The sequence below is a fragment of the Oryctolagus cuniculus genome (genome assembly GCF_964237555.1).
Source record: "Oryctolagus cuniculus chromosome 17 unlocalized genomic scaffold, mOryCun1.1 SUPER_17_unloc_1, whole genome shotgun sequence".
NCBI classification, from domain to species: Eukaryota; Metazoa; Chordata; class Mammalia; order Lagomorpha; family Leporidae; genus Oryctolagus; species Oryctolagus cuniculus.
Window position 1 is genome coordinate 315,176 of NW_027208202.1, and position 23,782 is coordinate 338,957.

The 23,782-nt window shown below is 42.5% G+C and overlaps 1 protein-coding gene and 1 pseudogene across 2 annotated transcripts; one reads left to right on the forward strand and one right to left on the reverse strand.

Annotated features, from left to right (window-relative positions):
* The window catches only part of LOC138843110 (nucleus accumbens-associated protein 1 pseudogene), a 92,223-nt pseudogene that overhangs the window by 28,798 nt on the left and 39,643 nt on the right, over positions 1-23,782 (forward strand).
* Positions 2,635-22,838, reverse strand: LOC138847825 (uncharacterized). 2 transcript variants are annotated; one of them, XM_070067639.1, is made up of 11 exons: positions 22,682-22,837; positions 20,180-20,314; positions 13,628-13,698; positions 12,625-12,649; positions 11,436-11,506; positions 10,945-10,969; positions 8,152-8,205; positions 5,894-5,943; positions 5,392-5,471; positions 5,220-5,311; positions 2,638-3,918 (listed from the first exon to the last, which is right to left on the reverse strand). In XM_070067639.1, the coding sequence occupies exons 1-11, from the start codon at positions 22,809-22,811 to the stop codon at positions 3,836-3,838; spliced, it is 816 nt and encodes a 271-aa protein (XP_069923740.1). In that variant the 5' UTR covers positions 22,812-22,837; the 3' UTR covers positions 2,638-3,835. The 2 variants fall into 2 exon arrangements, with proteins under 2 accessions (XP_069923741.1, XP_069923740.1); XM_070067640.1 differs by lacking the exon at positions 20,180-20,314 and having other exon boundaries at positions 2,635-3,918; positions 22,682-22,838.

A 23,782-nucleotide genomic window follows, 5' to 3' on the forward strand; every position in this document is an offset into this window, starting at 1 on the left:
CTGACCTGGTGAGGAGTATATTTCATGTGAAGTATTGTCAGAAAGGGGTGGTAACCAGCCATGGATCCTGAGTGCCTTTCCAAAAGTGGGGGAGCATATAGCATGTGGACTCCAGGTGTTTCCAAGACAGTCAGTTAGCTGGCCCTGTAGTTCTCCTGGGCAGTCTTTCTAGGACATGCTGCTTGGACCAGAAGTGGCTTTCACCGAGTGTGTAGCCTTCAGGCCTGTGCCATGTGCTGAGCTCTGAGAAGTCCCCAAGGAACCCCATTTTGGTTGCCCTGTGTTAGGACCATCCCTCCAGCCTGTGCTCTCTGACCTGGTGCCTAGGTATACTACCTACAAGAGAATCTCACCAGAATCACTGAATGAGTGAACAAATTGGGTTAGAGGCAAGCCTTCACCTACCCTTGTTGACCCCAAAGTCTTTGAGTACCATGAGTTTTTCAAACTGTGGGTATTCCTTCTAAAAATGAGTGGCCATGGTTTCTTAGGAAAGAGAGGCCAATTCTCCACTGATGTTGATGCACTGACATGCCCATGGTGATTGGTGACATCCTTGGTGAATGGAAATATCAGCAAAGGGTCATTCCGGGTGTTTCTGACCCCCATGCTTTCCAGAACAGAAGAGGAGAGCTCAATGGCCCCTATGTGAAGAGCATGAGTGTGTCTGTGTCTGATTTTGTATGAACTCCTTGAGGGCTGTGTATATTAGTTATGTATGTCCACCGTATTGTGAAAGTCATGTACCTGGGTATTATGGATTGGTTTCTATCGGGATTTATTTCTAGGATACATATGTTTTTATGTGTTTGTGGTGTACACATTTGTAAATTAAAGGTAGTCCTGACTTCCTCCTTCCTTTGAGAGGGAAACATCCTGGAAGGAAAGATAGTGCTTTACAAGTAAGAAACAACTTTATCTTTTTTCTCTTTTAAAAAAGGTTTATGTATTTGAAAGGCAGTGCTACAGAGAAGGAGAGGTAGAGGTAGAGGGTAGAGGGTAGAGGTAGATCTTTATCTGCTGTTTTATTCCCCAGGTTGCCGCAACAGCCAGGGCTGGGTCAGGTAGAATTCAGGAGCCAGGAGTTTCATCCAGGTCTCCCATGAGGGTGTAGGGGCCCAACCACTTGGGAGCAGGCAAAGTTGCATTAGAAGTGGAGCAGCCAGGACTTGAACCGGCACCCATATGGGATGCCAGCCCTATAGGTGGCAACAGTACCCACTACACCAGAGCGCAGCCCCACAACATTATTTTTCAAAGTATAGAGGTATTTATGAAGTTATATACATACCTTTAAATATTCATTCAGTATTTTCACACATTTCCTTAAATACATCAAGGGAGGGATGTGTCCAAGAGGATTACTTTTGCTATGTATCCCTTGCAGGACTGAAATTCCCATTGATGAACCAGTAGTCATCCAGAAATCTTGCTGAAATGAGGTCCAGGGGCTCATGGCTGATCTAGAAACTCAGTCTGTCCCTATCTCCTGATCTTAGATTATGCATAGAAGTTCACATCCCTGTGCCCTCCAACAAGGGAGATAACCCACTCACCAACAGAAGGTCCTTTATTAGACCCATTCTTGTGCTTCTACCTCAGCCTCTGATGTGGGGATTTGTTGTCTCCCACATGTCCCTTTAGAATAGCCAATAAACCAGCCAAAGGTCCATAATATCCCTCCAAGCATATGTGAGGCTTAACATGAGTGATTATCAGCTGTTTTCCAAGGAAGTTACTTCTCTGGACTGCTGCTCACTGTGTCTAAGACTGTAGCTCCTGTTCCATCCAGTTTTATCATCACTTCTGGACCTGATGCCTCAGAACTATCTGCATCATACGCAAGTGCATCAGGAGGCCAGCCCAGTGCCTCCACTGCATGCCATGCCTGTGTTTCTGAAGTCACAGTTATACACCATGTCATCCATGGATCTTGCCAACTGGTGCCTGGAATGTTTGGGGTCAGTTCACCCCTACATGCTTGCAGGGTAACAGAAGCTTGAAGAGCCTGTATGGTATCAATCTTGTCTTTTGCTATCAAGGGATGCCCATGTGTGTGTATATATGTGGGGAGGTGGGGTTAAGATGCAGCTCTGAGGGTTAATGTTTTGGCATCATAGGATATGTTGCCACCACCAACACTGGTATCTCATATGGCCACCAGTTTATGACCTGCTGCTCCACCTCTGATCCAGCACCTTGCTCATGCACCTGGGAAAGCAGTGGAAGATGGCCCAAGTGCCTGGCCCCCTACACCCATGTGGGAGGTCCAGATGAAGCTCCTGGCTTCTGTCTTTCCCAGTCCCAGTCCCAGCTATTGTGGCCATTTAGACAGTGAACCAGCAGTGAATGGGATCTCTCTCTCTCTCTCTCTTTCTCTCTCTTTGTAACTCTGCCTTTCAAATAAATAAATAAATCTTGAAAATAATGATGCAACTGTGGGCCTGGCTCAACCCTTCTACCATGGGGTATACATAGATAGTGAGCAGTAGAACATCCCCAGGCTACAGGAAGCCAGAAGATCATTCATGAACTCCTGATATGTGAGTATATGATCAACATTGTATTGCCCAAGCCACCCAGTCTGTAGTCTCTCTCTCTCTCTCTCTCTCTCTCTCTCTCTCTCTCTCTGTGTGTGTGTGTGTGTATGTGTGTATGTTTGTACATCTTTAATTGATCAAGAATTGGATTCATGATATTTTATGCATGACAGGTTTTTATTCCGGCACATGAAATTTTTTACATCAGCACAGAAATTTCAAAGAATTCTTTTGTTTTGAGAGTTTATTTCCAAGATAATGCATTTAAAGACAACAAAGGAGAAATCAATAAGGGTGATCCTGGGCAATTCTGTTTCAAACACAAGAGTTCATGGTAAGCCTGATGTATATGCTTGAATAATAATAATATAATATATATAATACATATAATACATATAATATATATAATATATAATATATATGTATTATATATATATAATAATAAGAAAACTTATTTCTGCTGGAGTTGTGGGCCTAGGTGAATCTGAACTTATGTGTACCTGTTTAATAGTCTAAGGGATTCAAATGCATAGCAATCACTAATTAACTAAAAAAAATTTGGTATCTGAAATCAAATTTTTCTGAAATAAGGTTGATGTTAAAGTAAAGTGGAAGTTTTTAGTTCTAAACTCAAATGACACAAATTTAAATAAGGAAAAAAACTCCTAAACTTGCTGATTCAAAGAAATCAAAAGAATCTAAAACTTAATGATCCCATGAATGAAATGGTGACCCATAAGAAAAGGCTAACTAGTCACACTGAGAAAATAATTCTGTAGACATGATTGAAAATAACTCCATAATCTCAGATATACTAATACTGACTCTCCATATAAAGGGAATAAATTGAGATTCACAAAGTTCGGGGACATTTTCCCTTATATATCAGGCCTTTCTATAAAGTACAAATAATCAGGTTAAGTTGAAAGAGGGGTTTTCAGAGATCTGCGATGGACCCTATGATCCCTTCCAGAGGAAGGAACTGATGTGAGACAAAATGCCTAGAAAGTCATTACTGTAAGGACAGAGTGAAACAGCTAACTTGGCAGTGACTTTCTTCAGTGAAGACCAAACTAGATTCCTCTTGAGGCATTAATGGTGGTGGGATTCACTAGGGTGACTGCTCTCTGGTCATTTTAAGTTCTACATTTGCTAAAGGTGTTTTCTTATAATGGATTTTCTTTGACATAAAAGCATGTGAAAATCACTAGTACTGGGTGACAAGAATTTAATGTCAAATCTAGCAGAGGACTGGTGAGGAGGGATGTTTCTGAAGTTGTCTCCTCCTGTATGGTTCAAGTTTCCGATGGCTTGGGAAACTCCAGCTCCTCTGCGTCCCAGTACTCCACACCAAAATCATCCAAGGAGCTAAAAATGTCTGCAAAGATGACATGGGTGCAGGGATCAGTGGGAGGGACAAGGATGATGTAGGGGTAGGGACAACAGGATGGGTGTGCAGTACTCAAAAGCCCTTAGAGGTAACCCTAGGTCCTGATATGCACAGCAGTCAGGGCCATGTTGCACTGAGGCCCATTTGTTTGGGGTATGGATGTCCTATAATTATGAATTCCCATTGAGCATTCACCTGGGCATCCTTCAGGGGACTGGCCACTTTGGCAGTGAACCTGATGTACAGGAAAGGCTAGGTCTCTGGGCCACTGGGATTAAAAATCCAAGGCCCACTCCCCTGGGTCTTGTGAGCAGCAGGAGGTCTATGACACAGAATGGGAGTCCTGACCCTGCCTTTTCAGTCCTTACCCCACAGGTCCAAGGCCTGTGACCTGCATGTTAATTATGGACAACTGCACAGAGCTCTTTGGTTTCCTTCCCTAATCTTGCGGAAGTTCTTTCTATCCTCCATGTAGAAGTCATCTTGGAGATTTTATTGGCAAAGAATTATTTTGTGGCATTAAAACCCAACCATTATTGCTTTGGTATATTTCAGCATGGAAAAAGTGATGGATGACATTTCTTTTGAAAGAGTTGTATATCCAGTGTGTATTTGTAATTGAAGTATAAAATCAGTGCAAATGAGCACACTGGGGACTTGTTGCCCTGCTCCTGCCACTCTTCAAAGTGAGCTTTGCCTTATTTGCTGACAATTAAGTTTGCCAGGAAGATAGAAGACTTTATAACCACAAAAATAAAACAATCAGCATGTTAAAAAGCCTCTATCCTCAGCCTCTGAGAAAGGAGGCTGAGGGCCCCAAAAGGTCTGGACATATCCCCACAGCTCTTGCATTCTGTGTGAGCTCTTATGTGATGTCAGGATGGGGTGGGTAGCCACAAAGATACAAAGGTGGGTATACTGGGCTCTCTTCCTGGTGTGAGAAGGCACTCAAAGTTTCCTCTTTCTGTCTTGCCTCTTCCTAATCATCCTGAGTTGGATGTGGTCAGGGGCAACCCCCTGTGTTTCCCCACACCAGTGAGGCTCCTTGTTGACTTCAGGATGGGCAGGTAGGGATGCATCTTGTAGAGGGAGATGTTCAACAACTATGGCAGCTCTTCCCATTAACAACACAACTAACAGCCCCCTCCAAAGTCATTTGCCTGCCAATCCTGCTAACACCTCCAGCCTTCCCTTCAGATGAAAGCAAAAGTCCTCCTAGCAGCTCTAGGAGCTTCCATGGAATGGGGATGTGCTCCATGGGACCACCTCAGGGTACATTCTTCACTAACCTGTGTGGATCCTGAAAATCCATTCATCTCCACTCTCCAGGTCAAGCTCGATGGCAGTCTCTCCACTTCTGGGCTCCATTTTGTTGTCATCCCTGAGGTGTCACAAAGAATGTGAAGCAATGGAATCTATGCCCTGATTTCCCTGACCCCTGTCTACCTGCTTCAGACTCACAGTTCCTGTGCTTCTTTGTCTAGTTCCTCCATGTCCTGAAGGCTTTGACTGTAGTTAACATCAAGGGAACATGTGGACAGCTGGAAGGAGACCAGAGTGAGTTTCCTGAAGCAGGCATTGCAGGAAAAGACCTGTCTGACTTGTCTTGGTAGACACTAAGGACAGATTCAGACTTCCCTGGAGTCATCCCTCCCACCAAGTTTGGGACCCAGCTTGCCTGTCCCCAGGCCAGTTCCCTGTGTGGGCCAGCCAGGTTGCTCAGCACCATTTCATAGGGCAGTCTGGGGGCAGGAGTGATGACAAGGCTGATCAAATCGGGGGGCTATAGAGAGATTGGATCAGCATCCACACTGCTATTATATCAATTGCCTGGATGACACCAGGTCCTTCAGGATGAGAATCATCAACTCTGTTGAGAAGGGAATGAGGGAGACAAAGGAATAGGAGCTTTTGAGCAAGAAAGCCAAAGAATCAGAAAGCGATGAATGTGGAAATCACTTACACCCAGATCGCTGCTCCCAAGAGAAAGTTCGGATGCTCCCTTGTAGCCTTCTGATTGCACAGGAGCAGGGAGTGATGAGGTTGCCAGAGAGAAGGAAAGGGAAGAGTTAGACTTGAGGTGAGGACTTGGACCCCTGCTGCTGGTTGGATGATGTAGGCCAACCTTCGGACCCTCTTGGAGCTCCGTCTCTACACCCCTGTTGCAGGGCTTGGGTGGCTTCACCTTTGTAATGAGAGGATCTCTGAACTTTGACCTCTTCTTTCAGCCCTCAGATTCCCATAAAAGTGGCTAGGAAGTGTCACCTTGTTCCTCCCTTAGGTAGCCATGGTCCCTGTGTCAACCTGTGTAACACATTGTTTTCCATCTTTCATGTTTCCCCAATTTTGTCTCATAATTATTGTCCATTCCCTTTGTTCTGGTCAACCTCCACCAATCATATTATTGTCTGTGATGGGAGCTTTGGAGCCCAAGATAATGATATACTGCCACCTGAGGCTGGCATTGTGGTATAGCAGTTTAAAGTGCCACCTGTGGTGACTGCCCCATAGGATCACTGGTTGGTGTCCCTGGTTCTCCACTTCTGATCCAGTTCCCTGCTAATATGCCTTGGAAAGCAGTATAAGATGGCTCGTGCTTGGGACCCTGCCTGCTGTTTGGGAGACTCTGATGGAGTTTCAGAATCCTGGCTCAGCCTGGCCCAGCCTGGTCATTGAGGTCATGTAGGGACTGAAACATTGGATGGAAGATCTATTTTTGCCCCCCCCCCCAGTCCGTAATTCTGCCTTTCAAATAAACAAATCTTTTAAAAATCTATTACCATGCACGGCAATATACCAAGACCACTGTTTATATGGGGAGTGAGTGCCATGGTCTCCTGTTGGGTCCTGGAAAGGTAACAAGCACCCACACCATATATCTGGGTTAACCTTGTGGAGTTTGGAAATATTTAATCATCAGTGCAATACTATGTTACCTGACCCATTTGAAAAGATGCCCCAATAAGGAGTGGAAATTTAATTTGTTCAAATTCTGGTAGTCTGCCAAGGAAGCAACAGAGACTCCATAGCAGGTGTATTCTTGGCCATATCAATAAATGGGACTTTCTAGAGTTTTCACTGAGCAGTGGATGGCCTGGGAAGTAGGACGCCTGGCATGCCTGAGGACATGGAATCTGCTGGGTATGACTAGAAGGTGAACAAGGCAGCTTGGCGTGTTTGGAGCAGTGCATCTGAGGGGAAAAGTGACACACAGCCCTGGTGCCGAGAGACCATCCACTGAGACCAGTACATTCCAAGGGATGAGGTCAGCAGAACCATGAGGGCCAGTGTGTACTTCCAGTCCAGAATCCCCTAAGACACATCCACTGGGAAGCCTGTACAGCTATGCAGTATCTCCAGTAGCAACTGGATAACAGCCTGTCATAAAGCCTACTCCAGACTTGGGTGAGATGGAGAATCCAAGATGAACTCAGACTAATGCTTTGCCCTCACAATTCTAAGTTGCTGGGGCCTCCCCAGTCAACTCAGAGGAAGTATTCTTTAACTTGGCCAACCCTGGGAGTGAGAGACTGGGATTGTAAACTGGAAGTAGGCAGTGAGGATAGAGCACACAAGAATTGTTCTATCTACTGGCTGTACAGAGGGGGAGGGTCCACTACTCACTATCACCTGGCACTTGCTACAAGGATTGTGTGAGTACAGGCCAGTGTGTGTGAGAGATGGTGTCCCACTGTATTCCATGGCTTTCTGCCTTCTGCCAAGTGAGTTGAGGATGCAACAAAGAGCCCTTCCTCAGACACATCTTGGTCTTTCACCTGCCAACCTTGATAAGAAAGAAATTTCTGTTTCTAATTCATTAGAGAATCTTAGGTATTGTGTTGCAACCTAAAATGGACTAACATAATGGTCAACACACAACTCAAACATCTCTTGTACTCTATATGCAGGCAGTGCTATCCTATCACAATGCAGGGGATTTGATCTTTGCAATGGTAAAGCCAGGGATGGTCAGTATTAAGCAAGTGTGAACATTTAAATAGTCAAGCAAGAAATGATTGTTAAAAATTCAGCTTGCTCCAATCTCATGGGCATAAAATGTCTTCCTACTCCACAATTAATATAAAAATAACAAATCAGATGTCTACATACAATGTCTTTTTTTCCTCCTCAGTTAATATGTCCTCTTAGGAGTCCAAAGCAGCAGATAATCCAATCGTTCCCCTAATTTGACTCTCTGGGATTTGTGGGTATTGCTCCTACCTGAAGAGGCTTCATCCTCACTGTTGGAATCAGAAATGCTCTGCAAGACCCAATCTTAAGAGACACAAACACAGACAATAAATGTTGACAGAGAGTCTTTCCTATTCCTCCCCTCAACCTGAGCACATCCTGGATTGTTCAACATGAACCTGCCCCTTCCTCTGTGCTCTCAGACCCTTCCTTGGCTCTGTGGACCTGACCTTCAGGCAGACATTGACCACAGCTTCCAGCCTTCCAGTGAGGGAGAGGAGCTGAAGGCACCACCTCTTAACATCTCACTTTCCTTAATACACTGAATGATGATACCTCCAGCCTGCATCTGAAAACCCCAAACCCCAGCCATAATGTGCATGCTCTGAGTTGTATGAACTGGAGAATGGACCTGTCCCAGGCTAAGAGAGAGCATTCTGTGAGCAGCTGGAACAAATTGTGCAGGAAGAACACTTTTTTCAGTAGCTCATTCTGATTGCACCTGACTTGGGTCAGAGCCTGGATAGGTAATCGGCCTGTTGTATAGTCCAACAGTGTCTGCAAAGTGAGGAATAAAACTTTCCATCCCTGTGCTCCATCCCAGACCAGGGATATATTCCTCAGTCTGCCTATGGGTCCCTAGAAGGACAGCCAAGAGCCAGGCTGTGGGATGGCAATGTCTGAAGAAGACAGACCAGCTCTGGCCAGGCTTCCTGTACACAAGATTAGAACACAGATGGACTTTGGCCCTGGGAACTCTAGGACTTTCCAGTGCTTCTAAATTACAGAGGAGCAGGAAGGGCACATAAACCCCATCATTGTGCTGAGCTTACCCTGTGCTGGTGCCCATGCCCCTCCCCACCTGTCCTCTTACTGCAGTGTGCTGCAGCTCTGATAGCCCTGAGGTGGGATGGCCCCTCCAGATTCTATGCTTCTGCATGGATAATAATTGTGAGGTGATTTCCAAAATCCTGTTCCCTGTTCAGGCCCCAAAGGATCAGACCTGGGATCCTCTCTTTATCTGGCCTGAACCTGAAATCCATCTCTGGTGAGTCATGCCCTGCCCTTCTGGGGAGAGAAATAGAGACATGCCTCCTATTATCTTACCCTCAGCAAGTTCTCTGTGTGTCTTTTCCATCATGAAATGAAGATGGAAGACACTGACATTGGAATGACCTCCTCTTACCAGGCCATTAAGAAGACATCTGGACAGTGCTCAAGCTAGCATCAAGGATGTGTCCTGCTCATTTTCACTCAGAATGGGGAAATCCTCTTCCATTTTCCCAAGTGATGCTGCTGAACTGATTCTCCTGGTAATTAAATCATGGGATCCCTGCTGCCTGCCATGGCGTGAATGTCCTAGTATCTTCTTTCTGCCTCTAAGCTTGCCCTCTGCCAGGGACAAGCCAAAGCTGTGCTCTGCTCTTTCGCATAGAGCACATGGGGAAGCTTCCTCCAATGCATCATAGACTCGCTGTTGGCCACAGTTTTTTTTTTTCTTTTTAGCCCTCCCAGCAGTGTGACCCTTCAGAACCATGGAAGCACAGTGATCTAGAGATGAAAGATTATAAGTAAATATCGTTGGGGTAGATAATCTGTGGGTTACACTAGTAAATGTTTGTCAGAGAAGCAGTCTCAGTACTTTGTGGGAAACATCCTGACAGTTAGAGACCATCTAATTCTATGAAAATGCAATGCTGTTCCCCAGAAAGCATTCTCCCAAAGGAATCCCACAGTATCCTTTGTTTCCTTTTGTGTTCATATGGACCTCACACCACAACCTTGAATTCTTTCCTTGGAAATGCCTTCCAAAGAAATCTGGAACCGATTTCCACTGGGAGGCTCAGAAGGAATATTGTGGGGTCCTTCGGACCCAGGACTGAGTTGACATTTTCCCACCTTGCAGTGCACAGGCACCCAAGGGCCCTCCGAAAAGGAAGCCAAGAGTCCCCTTTGGCAGTCAAATCTTAACCCCAACTCATTTGTCTCTGAATTTTGCCACATTTCTTACATAACACACAGATACCATGGTTAGGCTAATGGATGACATCTTAGCAGCATGAATTGAAGGGCAACGTTAGGTCTCAGAATTCCTCCATATCTATCTGATGGCTCCTCTTTCCCATATTTCTACCAGAACTGTGGGTTGTACAGATAAATTCAGAGGATATCTTTCCCAGAGAAGACTCATGAACGGGGAAGTGTGAAAAGGGAAATATGCTGAGCAAGCTAGCAACACAAGGCAAGAGGCCTCCTGAGGAGTGAGATGTATTATTGCCTCATGGTGCTGCTGATATATTCCCTGTGCTTCTGAAACATTGTTTTGTCCTTATACAGCTAGGTGAAGATTGCTCTGGGTTTGCTGGGATGTTTTCCTAGATAAACTGATGTGAATGACCAAGATCTATTAGGCATATAAGGAACAGAACCCAGTGAAGTGTACAATTCCACTCTTGTTTATATACATGTTCCTGTAACCATACTGTAACCTATATGATTGCTTTTTTATTGAGATATTGATAGTGACTTCAGAGGAACATAACTAGGGTAATACACAGAAACTGCCAAAGTCATACACTCAGGATTATGTCACATGGATACCTACATAGAAAATTACCACTCCCATACACAAGCCAGTATCTTCCTGGGACACCAGTAAATGATCATTACCATTCATCAGGAAATTACCAGATTCCAGTCCTCTTTTATAGCAGGAATTGGGCATCAGGTGCCCTTCCACACTAAAGCCCCCAAGATAGTCCCATCTGTGCTATAATCAGGACTATTCATACTACAGTGAGTAAGCGATTCCAGAATACATACCACTTGCTGTTCTTATTGAGATCACCTGTAATTAGAAAATGGCACCATGAGGATCAGGTCAATCTGTTTGCCCTTTGCACATTTCTTTAATTCCCTTAGTAACATTGGGAAACCATGTATGAGAGAGTGGTCATATAGAGGGAATCCAAAGACATGAGCAGAGCAGTGATACTCATGCCAACAGACATGAGCTCTTCATGGGGGACGTGTCTCTCCAGTCTACTTTGTTTGGAAATTATAAATTTTTTTGAAGGATGAGTAAATCCTGCTGAGAGAAGCTTGCTATGGTCTAGCCCTGGCAGTAATTTTTTTCACTGTGTCCAGAGTCAGCTTTCTCTTTGTGTAAACTCTCCCTTTCAGTTACACTCACTGGGCACAGGGTATATCATGGACCCTCTCCAAATTCAGATTTTGCTCCTCTTTATATGATTGAGAAAGAAAGAAGCCAAGGAAGGAGGATTTCTATTTTAGTGGAAGGCAGGTAACCTTACTTCAGTATACTCTGGAGTTTCTTTATCCTTCGTGTCACCAGGAAGCTCCTCCCATGCATCCTCAAGGGGCACTAAAAAGACATACGGTGACTGTCAGTATATTGGTGCATCAGGGAGCATTGGTGGACATGGGCATGGGGTGATGGCTAAGGTAAAGGCAAAGAATGTGAAAGACATGAGAAACAGAGCCTTAAGCTTTTGAGCTCAAGGCAGCTTTATTCATTGAAACTATTTGGGGTAAATATCACCATGGTTGCTGTATTTCAGTAATAGTTCTAGGATGACTCCTGCCCATTGAAAAGCCAAGCTAAACTGCTACTGTTGATCTCCCAAGGACACTTCTACTCAGGGATCAACATCTGTTTATTTTATTTGAGTGTGTCATTCCTCTATGAGCTTCTGAACTTAATTAAAAGCAACCTTTAGTGGGAGAAGAACTCAATTGTAGGCAAAGCATCATGTTCATTTATTGCCAATCCCTAGGTATCAGCACAAGTCAATAAAGAAGATTTTCAAATGCTGAAATTCTACCATTTAAAAATGAGCACCAGTCATTATGTTGAAACTTTTCTTCTGACCTCACTGTTTTTATTACTATAATGGTATATAGTTATGGATTATAGCATAAGAATTCATTGTATGCAGACAGTGTGTGATGATCAAATCATGTTGACATTTTCCAGCTCTCTCTCTCTCTCTATGTATATGCACGCCATGGAATTGTAACCTACCCTTCAGACACTAGTGGGGCAAGGGTTGAATGAGCTCACTTACATAATGTGCAGAGGGTGATCAGGTTCTTTGTGTTTTTTTTTTTGTTTTGTTTTTGTTTTTGTTTTTTAGAATTGAACCTTCAGTTGTGCATTTGGGAACACATTTTTCATGGAAATATGTACACATATACACATGCAAGCACTTTAAATGACATACACACTCACTCATTAAAAACTTCACCATACTGATGCACGGATACCCACTCCATCTGAATGACATAGACACTTCCAGGTCCTATCTTAGATTCCTGTAGCTATGGGCTAGTCTATCTGTTTCTTTCACCACACCCCCAATCTTATTAATCCACCAGGAAGCTGGAATCAGGTTGCATGTCCAGAAGAATACAGGCAGGAAGATCCCACTTTCTCATCGCTTCAGTTGTTGTTCAGCAACTGAGGCATTCTAGAATACTTACAATTTTCACTGGATCTTGAGTCCACCTGCAGTCAGAGAAAGGAAGTCACTATAAGAGCAGATACTGTTTGCACAGGTCTCTTCTGTTGCTGACTTTGGGAAACTTGATGGTATACCGTACATAAGGCAATTGCCCACAAATAAAGCATAGATGACAGTCGTGTGCAAGATGTGAGCTTTTCACAGAAAATAAGGCCCGATGCTGCCAGTTCCCTGCTCATGTACCTGGAAAGGCAGTGGAGGATGGCCCAAGTATTTGAATCCACACCAACCCGTGGGAGACCCAGATGGAGTTCCTGGCTCCCGGCTTCCACATGGTCCAGCCCTGGCTATTATAGCCATGTAGGAAGTTAACCAGAGGATTTAAGATCTTTCATTGTCTCTCTGTCTTTCTGCCTTTCAAATAAAGAATAATTCTTTAAAATAAATAAGTGAAAATTTTAACATATGCAAAACAGCTATTGTGGAAAATGCCCAATACCACATACCTTGTAACTGTTGCTGTCATTTAATGAAGACTCTCTTGAGTCATGTCTCACTTTATAATAGACATGCACTGGATGTTCCCCCAACAAATAAATTGTGGAAGGTATCTGCAATGTATGTGTTCAGATTTTTATATCTGAAAAAAAAAATTGACTGGGCCCATTGCTTTGTCACAGTGAACTGAACTGCTGCCTGCACTGCCAACAGTCCATATTGAAGTGCCAGTTTGAGTCCTGGTGGCTGGGTTTCCAATATGATGCCATGTTATTGTGCCTGAGAAGGCAATGGAGAATGGCCCAAATACTTGGGTCCATATAACCCCTGTGGGAGGTCTGGATAGAGCACTGGACTCCTGACTTTGGGCTGGACCATCCTGCCCTTTGCAAGCATCTGGGGAGTGAACTACTAGATGGAAGATCTTTCACTCCCTTCCCTCTCTCAGTGTAACTCTGCCTTTCAAATAATAAGAATAGTGATTGTATACAAATGACATTCCTGACCAAAAACCATAGTCATACCTGGCCAAGAGATGTGGCCTCCTCATCTGCTCCATCTCTCCTTATCTCTTCCACCAGGTGCTCAGGGGCAGCTAAGAGAACCATAGGATAACTGTCAGGTGTTGTGGATGAGTTAGGCAGGGAGACTTGATTGCTGTGGACGTGGGACTAGGCTATGTGGGGGTGTTGGTGAGCAGTGAACAACGTCAAGAGTTCTGTACTACACTAAGTAACAGAGCAAGAAAAAGACAAGCCAGCCCTGTACCCACAAGTAGCAGGAAGGGCACCTGATGTGGGCTGGGAACTGCACATGTGCCAATGCTGGGCCATCCACCTTAGTGAATGAAAAACCCAAGAAGAAGAGCAGAAAATAAATGAGAAGGGGAACTTTGGCTTTCTTACTACTAGCAACCAAATGATTATGAAGCAGTCAGTTTAGCAATAGGCGAATGTTATAGTGCACTGATTCCTTGATGATGTCTCATCATTGCTCCTGACCATTTTGTAGGCCATTGAAATCCCCACTTCTAGATGCGTTTCAAGATCATTTACCTCTATGAATCTACATAAGCAGTATTACATTTGCCATTATCCGTTCAGGTATTTTTAAATTGCTGTGGGCAAGTAGACATTTATTATTGTATATTATTTCAGTGGCATGAATTACTTGGCTGTGGTGTGTAAGCACAACACCTGTGTACCCCAACAGTTGTCATAATATCCAATCTAATCTCTGCATCTATAAAAGAAGAAATGTAACTCCCCCTCTTTGCATCCCCAACTAATCTGTACTTCCAGCCCCTTTGAATTTGCCTATTGTATACATGTCATTGTAATGGAAACATGCAGTGTTTGTCTTTCTGTGTCCACCTTATTTCAGTAAGTGTCATGTGTTACCATGTCCATCCATGGTGTGGTATAAAGCTTTAATTCATTTTTACATATTATAATGATTCCACTGTGTTCATATACCACATTGTCATTACTCCTCCATTTGTTTGTAAATACTGGGAAATAATCCAGTTTTTTTGTTTCTACTCTCTGCTCGCTGTGAACACTGAGGTACAGAGATACCTGCTTCATCTTCTGCTATCTACTTCTTAGTGATACACAATGGTGTTATAGAAAGGGAGAGACAAACCTCAAAAAGGCACAACTTAGATGTATCAAGCTGCCACCCTGAAATTTCTGTCTGCAGATGACAGATGCAGAGAAGCACAGCTGAAATCAGCATAGTTGAAGCAGGGGTCACTGGAACCTGTTGCTCACAGAAACACATAAATGGGAATGTGGATGGCTGAGTGCACCTACTTGAGAACAATTCCAGGGGGTTCCAATCTCACAGGGGTCACCACACTTCCATATGTTTGTGCTCCACAAGTCCACCAGATTCTCATGGTGAAGCTCAATTGAAAATCCCTTGTGGGCACAGGATAGCATGAAAATGCCCTTTTGGAAATACTCAGGTGGAAAAGTGACCATTGTGAAATATACCTAGGGTGTCCTTCATAACAAAGTCACATCCTCCAAAGGAAACCATCAGGACCTTACAAGACCCGTAAAGGGGGCATCCAGACAACTCTAGTCCCTGCTAGTTTTACTAAAATAAATAGGGAGAATAGGAGAGATAAAAGTTCAAGGATTCAGGTTGACTTAAAAATGAGTTGAAGCATATGTTGATACAAACTTTTCCTTCTCCCATTCTTCACCTCCAGTTCAACAGGGTCTCCACAAATAACAGTGAATTAAAATGGAGATAGTGATGAGTCAGGTTATAATTAGGAGTATAAATGAAAATATAGAGGCCATTGGAAAAGTAACAGAACAAGAGAAATGGAGGACACAGACACCTCAGACTGCTAGAACCATGAGAACCAACCTTAGTGTAAACTTGGGAGTTGAGTCAATAATAACACACCATTGGCCCAACTAACCAAAAAAAGGAGAGAGAAGATGCAACTCAATAAAATTAGAGATGAAAAGGGGAATGTAACAACAGACACCACAGAAATAAAAAGATTCATCAGAAATTACTATAAAGTGTTGTATGCCAACAAACTGGGAAATTATCAGAAATGTATAGATTCCTGGACACATACAACCTACCTAAATTGAACTATGAAGACATAAAAACTAAACAGACACATAACCAAGTCAGAGATGGAATCAGTAATAAAGGACCTCCCAACAAAGAAAAGCCTGTGACTGGATGGATTCACTGTTGAATTCTACCAGACATTTAAAGAAGAACTAACTACAATTCTTCTCAAACTATTCAAAACAATTGAAAGAGAGGGAATCCTACCAAATTGTTTCTATGAAGCCAGCATCAACTTAATTCCTAAACCTGAAAAAGATGCAGCTGAGAAAGAGAATTACAGACTAATTTCACTGAGGAACATAGATGTAAATTTCCTCAATAAAATTCTGGCCAATAGAATTCAACAACACATCAGAAAGATCATCCACACAGACCAACTGGGATTTATCACGCATGCAGGGATGGTTCAACATTAGCAAAACAATCAATGTGATACACCACATTAACAGACTGCAGAAGAAAAACCATCTCTGCGTCTCAATAGATGCAGAGAAAGTATTTGATAAAATATAACATCCTCTCATGATGAAAACTCTAAGCAAACTGGGTATAGAAGAACATTCCTTAACACAATCAAGGCAATTTATGAAAAACCCATGGCCAGCATTATATTTAATGGGAAAAAGTTGGAAGCATTTCTACTGAGATCTGGTACCAGACAGGGATGCCCACTCTCACCATTGCTATTCAATATAGTACTGGAAGTTTTAGCCAGAGCCATTAGCCAAGAAAAAAAATTAAAGGGATACAAATTGGGAAGGAAGAACTCAAACTGTACCTCTTTGCAGATGGTATGATTCTTTATTTAGGGGATCCAAAAAACTCCACTAAGAGACTATTGGAACTCATAGAAGAGTTTGGCAAAGCAGCTGGATATAAAATCAATGCACAAAAATCAACAGCCTTTGTATACACAGACAATGCCATGGCTGAGGAAGAACTTCTAAGATCACTCCCATTCACAATAGCTACAAAAAATCAAATTCCTTGGAATAAACTTAGCCAAGGATATCAAGATCTCTACGATAATAATTACAAAGCTTTAAAGAAAGATATAGAAGAGGATACCAAAAAATGGAAAAATCTTCCATGTTCATGGATTGGAAGAATCAACATCTAAATGTCCATTCTCCCCAAAGCATAATTTATGAATCATAAATTCAATGTGATACCAATCAAAATACCAAAGACATTCTTCTCAGATCTGGAAAAATGAGGTTAAAATTCATATGGAGGCACTGGGATAGCTAAAGTGATCTTGGACAACAAAAGCAGAGCAGGAGGCATCACAATACCAGATTTCAAGACATACTACAGGGCAGTTATAATCAAAACAGCATGGTACTGGTACAAAAACAGATGGAGAAACCAATGGAACAGGATAGAAACACCAGAAATCAATCCAAACATCTACAACCAACTTATATTTGATCAAGGATCTAAAACCAATTCCTGGAGCAAGGACAGTCTGTTCAACAAATGGTGCTGGGAAACCTGGTTTTCCACATGCAGAAGTATGAAGCAAGACCCCCTACCTTACACCTTACATAAAAATCCTCTCAACATGAATTAAAGATCTAAATCTATGACCCAACACCATCAATTTTTTAGAGAACATTGAAGAAACCCTGCAAGATATAGGGTAGGTGAAGACTTCTTGGAAAGCCCCCAGAGGCACAGGCAGTCAAAGCCAAAATTAACATTTGGGATTGCATCAAATTGAGACGTTTCTGTACTGCAAAAGAAACAGGAAAGTGAAGAGGCAACCAATAGAATGGGAAAAAATATTTGCAAATTATGGAACTGATAAAGGGTTAATAATCAGAATCAACAAAGAGATCAAGAAACTCCACAACAACAAAGCAAACAACCCACTTAAGAGATGGGCTAAGGACCTAAATAGACATTTTTTTGACAGGCAGAGTGGACAGTGAGAGAGAAAGAGAGAGAGAAAGAGAGAGAAAGGTCTTCCTTTGCCGTTGGTTCACCCTCCAATGGCCGCCGCGGCCGGTGCGCTGCGGCTGGGGCACCACGCTGATCCGATGGCAGGAGCCAGGTACTTCTCCTGGTCTCCCATGGGGTGCAGGGCCCAAGCACCTGGGCCATCCTCCACTGCACTCCCTGGCCACAGCAGAGAGCTGGCCTGGAAGAGGGGCAACCGGGACAGAATCCGGTGCCCCGACCGGGACTAGAACCCCGTGTGCCGGCACCGCAGGCGGAGGATTAGCCTAGAGAGCCGCGGCGCCAGCCCCTAAATAGACATTTTTAAAAAGAGGAAATCCAAACAGCCAACAGACACATGAAAAAATGTTCAGGATCACTAGCCATCAGGGAAATGCAAATCAACACCACAATGAAGTTTCACCTCATTCTGGTTAGAATGGCTTACATACAGAAATCAACTAACAACAGATGCTGGTGAAGATGTGGGAAAAAAGGCACACTTATCTACTGTTGGTGGGAATGCAAACTGGTAAAGCTACTATGGAAGAGAGTTTGCAGGTTCCTCAGAAACCTGAATATAGCCCTACCACATGATCCAGCCATACCACTCCTTGGAATTTACCCAAAGGAAATTAAATTGGCAAATAAAAGAGCTATCTGCCCCTAAGTGTTTATTGCAGCTCAATTCACAATAGCTAAGACATGGAATCAATCTAAATGTCCATCAACAGAAGACTGGATAAAAAATTATGGGATATGTACTCTATAGAATACTACACAGCAGTAAAAAAATGAAATGTTGTCATTAGCAACAAAATGGAGGAATCTGGAAAACATGCTGAGTGAAATTAGCCACTACCAAAGGGACAAATTTCATTTATTCTCCCTGATCTGTGACAGCTAACTTGGCACCTGAAATGAAACCTGTAGAAGTGAAGTGGACACTATGAGAAACAGTGACTTGATCAGCCCTTTTTTTGTCCTGACTCTTGAAGAACAGCTTAGTATTTTATTTTTAGTATTTTCTTGTTCTACTTAATACCATTGGTTGAACTTTTTAATTAACACGCAATTATTCTTAGGTGTTTAAATTTAACTGAAAATTAATCCCTGTCAAAATAAGAGTGGGAATAAGAGAGGGAGGAAATGTACAGTTCAGCACACACTCACTCAGTCTTACCCCTAATGGTAGAGCTAGCAAGTTGCCATGGGGCTCCAAATACCATTATTTTGGCATGTACCAATTCCATTTTATTAGTAAAGTGATCAATTAAGTTTATAACTGATCATAAAGATAGTATTAAGTGTCAAATGGACCACATAAAGAAGATCGAGTGCTAATAATAATTGATAGACTTAAAAAGGAGAGAATGACCCAACATGGGAAGCAAGATGCACAGCAGACTCATAGAATGGCAGTTGTCCTAAACAGCTCTCTGGACTCAGAATCAGCCCTTATGGCATTCGAATCTGGCTGAAAAGCCCATGAGAGTATTTCAGGTAAGGAAAGCCAAGACACTGTGGCAAAAAAAAATTACCTAAATGAAAGATCTCTGTGAGATCCCAGCAGAAACAATGGGCCATCAAAGAGGAGGTACCTTTCTCTGAAGGGAGGAGAGAATTTCCACTTTGATTATGGCCTTGTCTAAATAAGGTTGGAGAATGTGAATTAAAGAGGCTTCCATAGCCTTGGCTGCTCATGACAAGAGCCTCGGGTGATTACTGACATCATAAATATTAGTGTCAATTGCTAATAACAGGAGTCACTGTGCACTTACTCCCTACATAGGATTTCTGTCCTTAATGTGTTGTATTATGAAAATTAATGGCAAAACTAGTCTTCAAAAAGTACTTCATACTTTGTGTGTCTGTGTGGGTTGAAATCTTTACTTAGTATATACTAAGTTGATCTGCTGTATATAAAGATAATTAAAAATGAATCTTAATGAAGAATGGGATGGGAGAAGTAGTAGGAGATGGGATGGTTTGTGGGTAGGAGGGTTCTTATGGGGGGAAAACCACTATAATCCAAAAGTGGTACTTTCAAACTTATATTTATTAAATAAAAGTTTTCATTAAAAAGTAATATTTCTTTATTGGTTCAGTCTCCATTAAAAATGTACCTTACTAATGGAACTGTCATAAGAAAAAGGAAAGTGGGAGTCAAGTGTGAAAACTTTCTGTTCAGGTTTCACACTTTATCAGCAGTTAATATTATGACTTAATATTAGTATGAAATCTGGTGGCATTCTCAGTGAAGTGTCCATTTCAAACCATGTTGCACAATCAGGCAAACATGTGAACAGTTGACTGAGATGTTACTACTAACAGTGACCCCAAGTTTAGTGTTAACATGTCTTTCCACTGTAGTGGTCACCATGCTGATTGTGTTGACCAATTTTAATTTTGCAAACATGGAATGAAAGACAGATAGCATAGCTTTTAAGAGTTTTGTCTTAACTATGAGACCCTGAATAAAGTGGAATCCTGATTGTTGAATGAGCTTACTGATTGAATTTGCACAGTACCTTCAACTGACTCCATTGTTGGAGGTATAGTGTTTTTTGGCAAGACACCGATTTTTCTGACCTTCTGTATGGAATGGGCAGCCGATGTTCTTGACCTTCGACTTCCTTTTCGTCTAAAACACTTTAGACAAGATCCTGGAACAGTTTGACAATACAGACAGCTGTTGACATCCCAATGGTGGGAGACCACAGAGAGGTGTTTAATCATTGCATTTTCTAATTTTCATCCCAGTTTTCACATTCAATCATGCAGAACCATCTTCTAAATCACAGTTGGATGTTAGGCAGATCTTGCACTTTGATGAACATTTCCTACCCATCAGTTTGATAGTGTAGCTAAATACCTTTGTTGAGATGAGAGAACAGGGACCTGTGCTTGACAGTTCAAATCTTAGAGAGAAGCTGCTTGTACCTGAAAAGTTACAGAGTCCTCCCATCCCCCACTCCACCCCACAACCAGCATGTGTCTAAGTTCCCTGTTTTGAGATGTGGAAATATTTATATGGCCCATGTTGTGTTTGAGCTCAAGTGATTAAGAACAAATGAATCTACATCAAGCCTGATTGTCTGAAATTCTTCAATCTTCAAATGCCTGGAAGCACAAGCTGACCACCTGGTAGTGATTGAATGCAGGGAGGATAACTGACCACAGAGGAGGAGAGGATAGAAATTACTCTCCTTCCTTTTGATGTGTAGGAAGCTTTACAGTTCATGGACAATCTCAGTCATTCCTATGTTCCCCACATAGCCCCAAGCCATGGGCAGATCAGAGCCTATTTCATGTGATTTACTGTGAAGCAAATTGAAAATTATGCATTGTCTGTGAGTTGTCCACATTCATAACACTGACAAGTTATGGATCTGGGACAATCTCATCATTGGTTCCCTAAAGGATAGAGGACCATGAATATCTCCACTAGAACCCTGGACTAAGAACTCTAAGTGGCTTTCTGACATCTTCCAGGGCAGGATTTCTTCAGGAATAGTCTTGTTCGGGGCAAAGTCCTGGAGACAAGAGAAATCATGACTCAGATGCCTTCCTGACTTAAAATAGGTTTCTATTTTAAGTTTCTAACAGGTTTCTATTCTTGACTTAAAATATGACGCTTTCCTCCAGGACATCCTCTCTGTGGGTCTGGAGAAACCCAAACTTATGCCAATCATGGCCCAGCATCTTCACACTATTACTGGCTCAGCCTTCTCCATGGCCAGATGTCCCCACAGGGCCAGTGGTATGTTTGGTTTTAAAGCTGGGTCAAAACACAGGACATCCCAGAGCAACTGCCATGTGAGGGTGAGCCAAGAATTGACTTCTCTGCCATGGCCAATGCTGCATGAACACTGAACAGGAATTCACCCAAAATGGGGCCATTCCATTGTTGTGGTGCTGGGGGATGGGGAATTTGGGATCAGATTGTTGCAGGGAATTCATGTGGCTCTCTCGGTACTGAACTGGTTAATACTGGGGATGTTCATTAGAACATAAGGCTGACCCCTCTTCCTGTGTCTCTTCTGTGTGACTCTGCTTGCTCTTCTAATTTTCCATGATGATAGGACACAATATGGACATTTGATACGGGTATCTGATCTTTGAAACCTGGACTTGAGAATATTGAGCTTATGGGTCTTCTTTCTTTATAGTTTACCCTGTCTCATGTGTATTTTTTAATGTCACAAAAAACCTAGTACTTACACTTCATAGAAAGTGGCTGAGCAGTCTAAAATCACTTTCTGATAAAAAGACAGTGTCTGTACCAACTCTGTGTGCCCACCTTCATGCCAATGACTTCCCTCACCAAAACCCAGTCCCTAGGAACTCTTCACCTCTCCCTAGACCCTGCAGGGACAGCATACACAGTTCCCTCTCCCACTGGTGAGGCTCATTCATCGTCATACTTGCCCCATACAACCTGTGATTCTGCCTGAGGACCCTCAGGCAGACCCTCTTCTCTCTGTCTTCAGATGTCTGTCCCAGTAAGCAACAGCACTCTCCCTCCTTCCTGTTTTCCTGACAACACCCAAACAACAGGTTTCATGTGCTTATTCACCCCATGGAAACCCTCCCTGAAATCCCAATCTCTTTCCAATGTGACAAAAATTATTTGGATTCAAACTGTTCTTACAGTCTTGGTCTCAGATAGTGAACTCTACAGACAGAAGAAATTGGCTTCAAAGTTCCTTTTTGTGTGATGTCTTATGTGTTTGGTCTTAATTTTACCTGACCTGATGACAGTAGTGTGAGTTTCTTTCATTCATTTTCTGAATAAGTTGTGAACAAACTTGGCATTAGGAATAATGTATTTTTCAAAATTTAGGAAATATTTTGAAGCAACAAACTTAATAGCAGCATCAAAAGTAGAAATTGAGTAATACAGATGACAAATGCATTTAGAAATCTGTAGACAGCCTGGAATGGGGGAAATGAAAGTCCATGAGGAAAGTGTATTAAGCAGAAGTGGCGCATTGGAAGAAACATCATTGTGAAAGTCAGTGTGAACCTACCTGCTGGACAGCAGTTGAGATTTCCCATCTTGGACCGCTCTGGATATGACCATATGCACGTTACCACTGCACTCAAGTTTGAACCTTTCAGCTCAAGAGAGTGACAGTTGGAATGGCAGGATGATGTCATTCACCATGTTACCATGGTGACAGGACACGATGGATTTTGAAAGTGAGCCATACCAGTCTTTAGGTGATGCTGTGCTGCTGTCTACATAAATATTTTTGTGTCCAAGCATATTATTTTGGAGTCCAAGTTTGGTTTCCTAAACTGACTCCAAGACACACTTATCATTCTCTTCCTGTGAAGGAAGTTGAGTGACTTAAAGGACCTATTTCCATTAGAGTTGATGGTTAACAGTTTTAATGTGAGGCACATGTACTGAATCATGTCATCTGCAAACATGGCTATTTTGATTTTCTCTTTTATGGGTTGTGAAGCTCATTGTTTCTTTAATTCTGTAATTGCTCATGCTAATACTTTAAACACTATATCAAGTAAGAGTGGTAAAAATTGGACATCCTATTCTTGTTCTAGATCTGACAGAAAATGCTTTCAAGTTTTATGAATTCAGCATGATACTTGTTGTTGGTTTGTCATATACATATATGTATACACACTTGTAGCTGTATCATTTTGAGAAATGCTCCTTGTATAACTAATTTTTGAGAGTTTTTATAAAGAATGAATGCTGAATCATAGCATATGATTTCTCTGCATCTATTGAGATGAACATATGGTGTTTGTTCTTCATTCTGCGTCTTATCTTTTTGATGTAGCATTGGACTCAGTTTGCTAACATTTTGTTGAGAATTTCTACTTCTGTGTGTATCAGGAAAATTGGTCTAAGTTTACTTTTCATGTTATGTCTTTGTCTGGTTTTGGCATTGGAGTAACACTGGCCTCATAAGAAGAATTCAGCAGAATACTCTGCCTTGAAAACAGTAATTTCATGGCTGGTGCAGTAGGCTGAGCTGGTCCATGTCCAGCTGCACTTCTTCTGACTAAGCTCTCTGCTTATGGGCTGGGAAAGCCACTGATGATGGCCCAAGTGCTCAGACTCCTGCACCCAAGTGGGAGACCCTGAGGAAGCTCAAGTT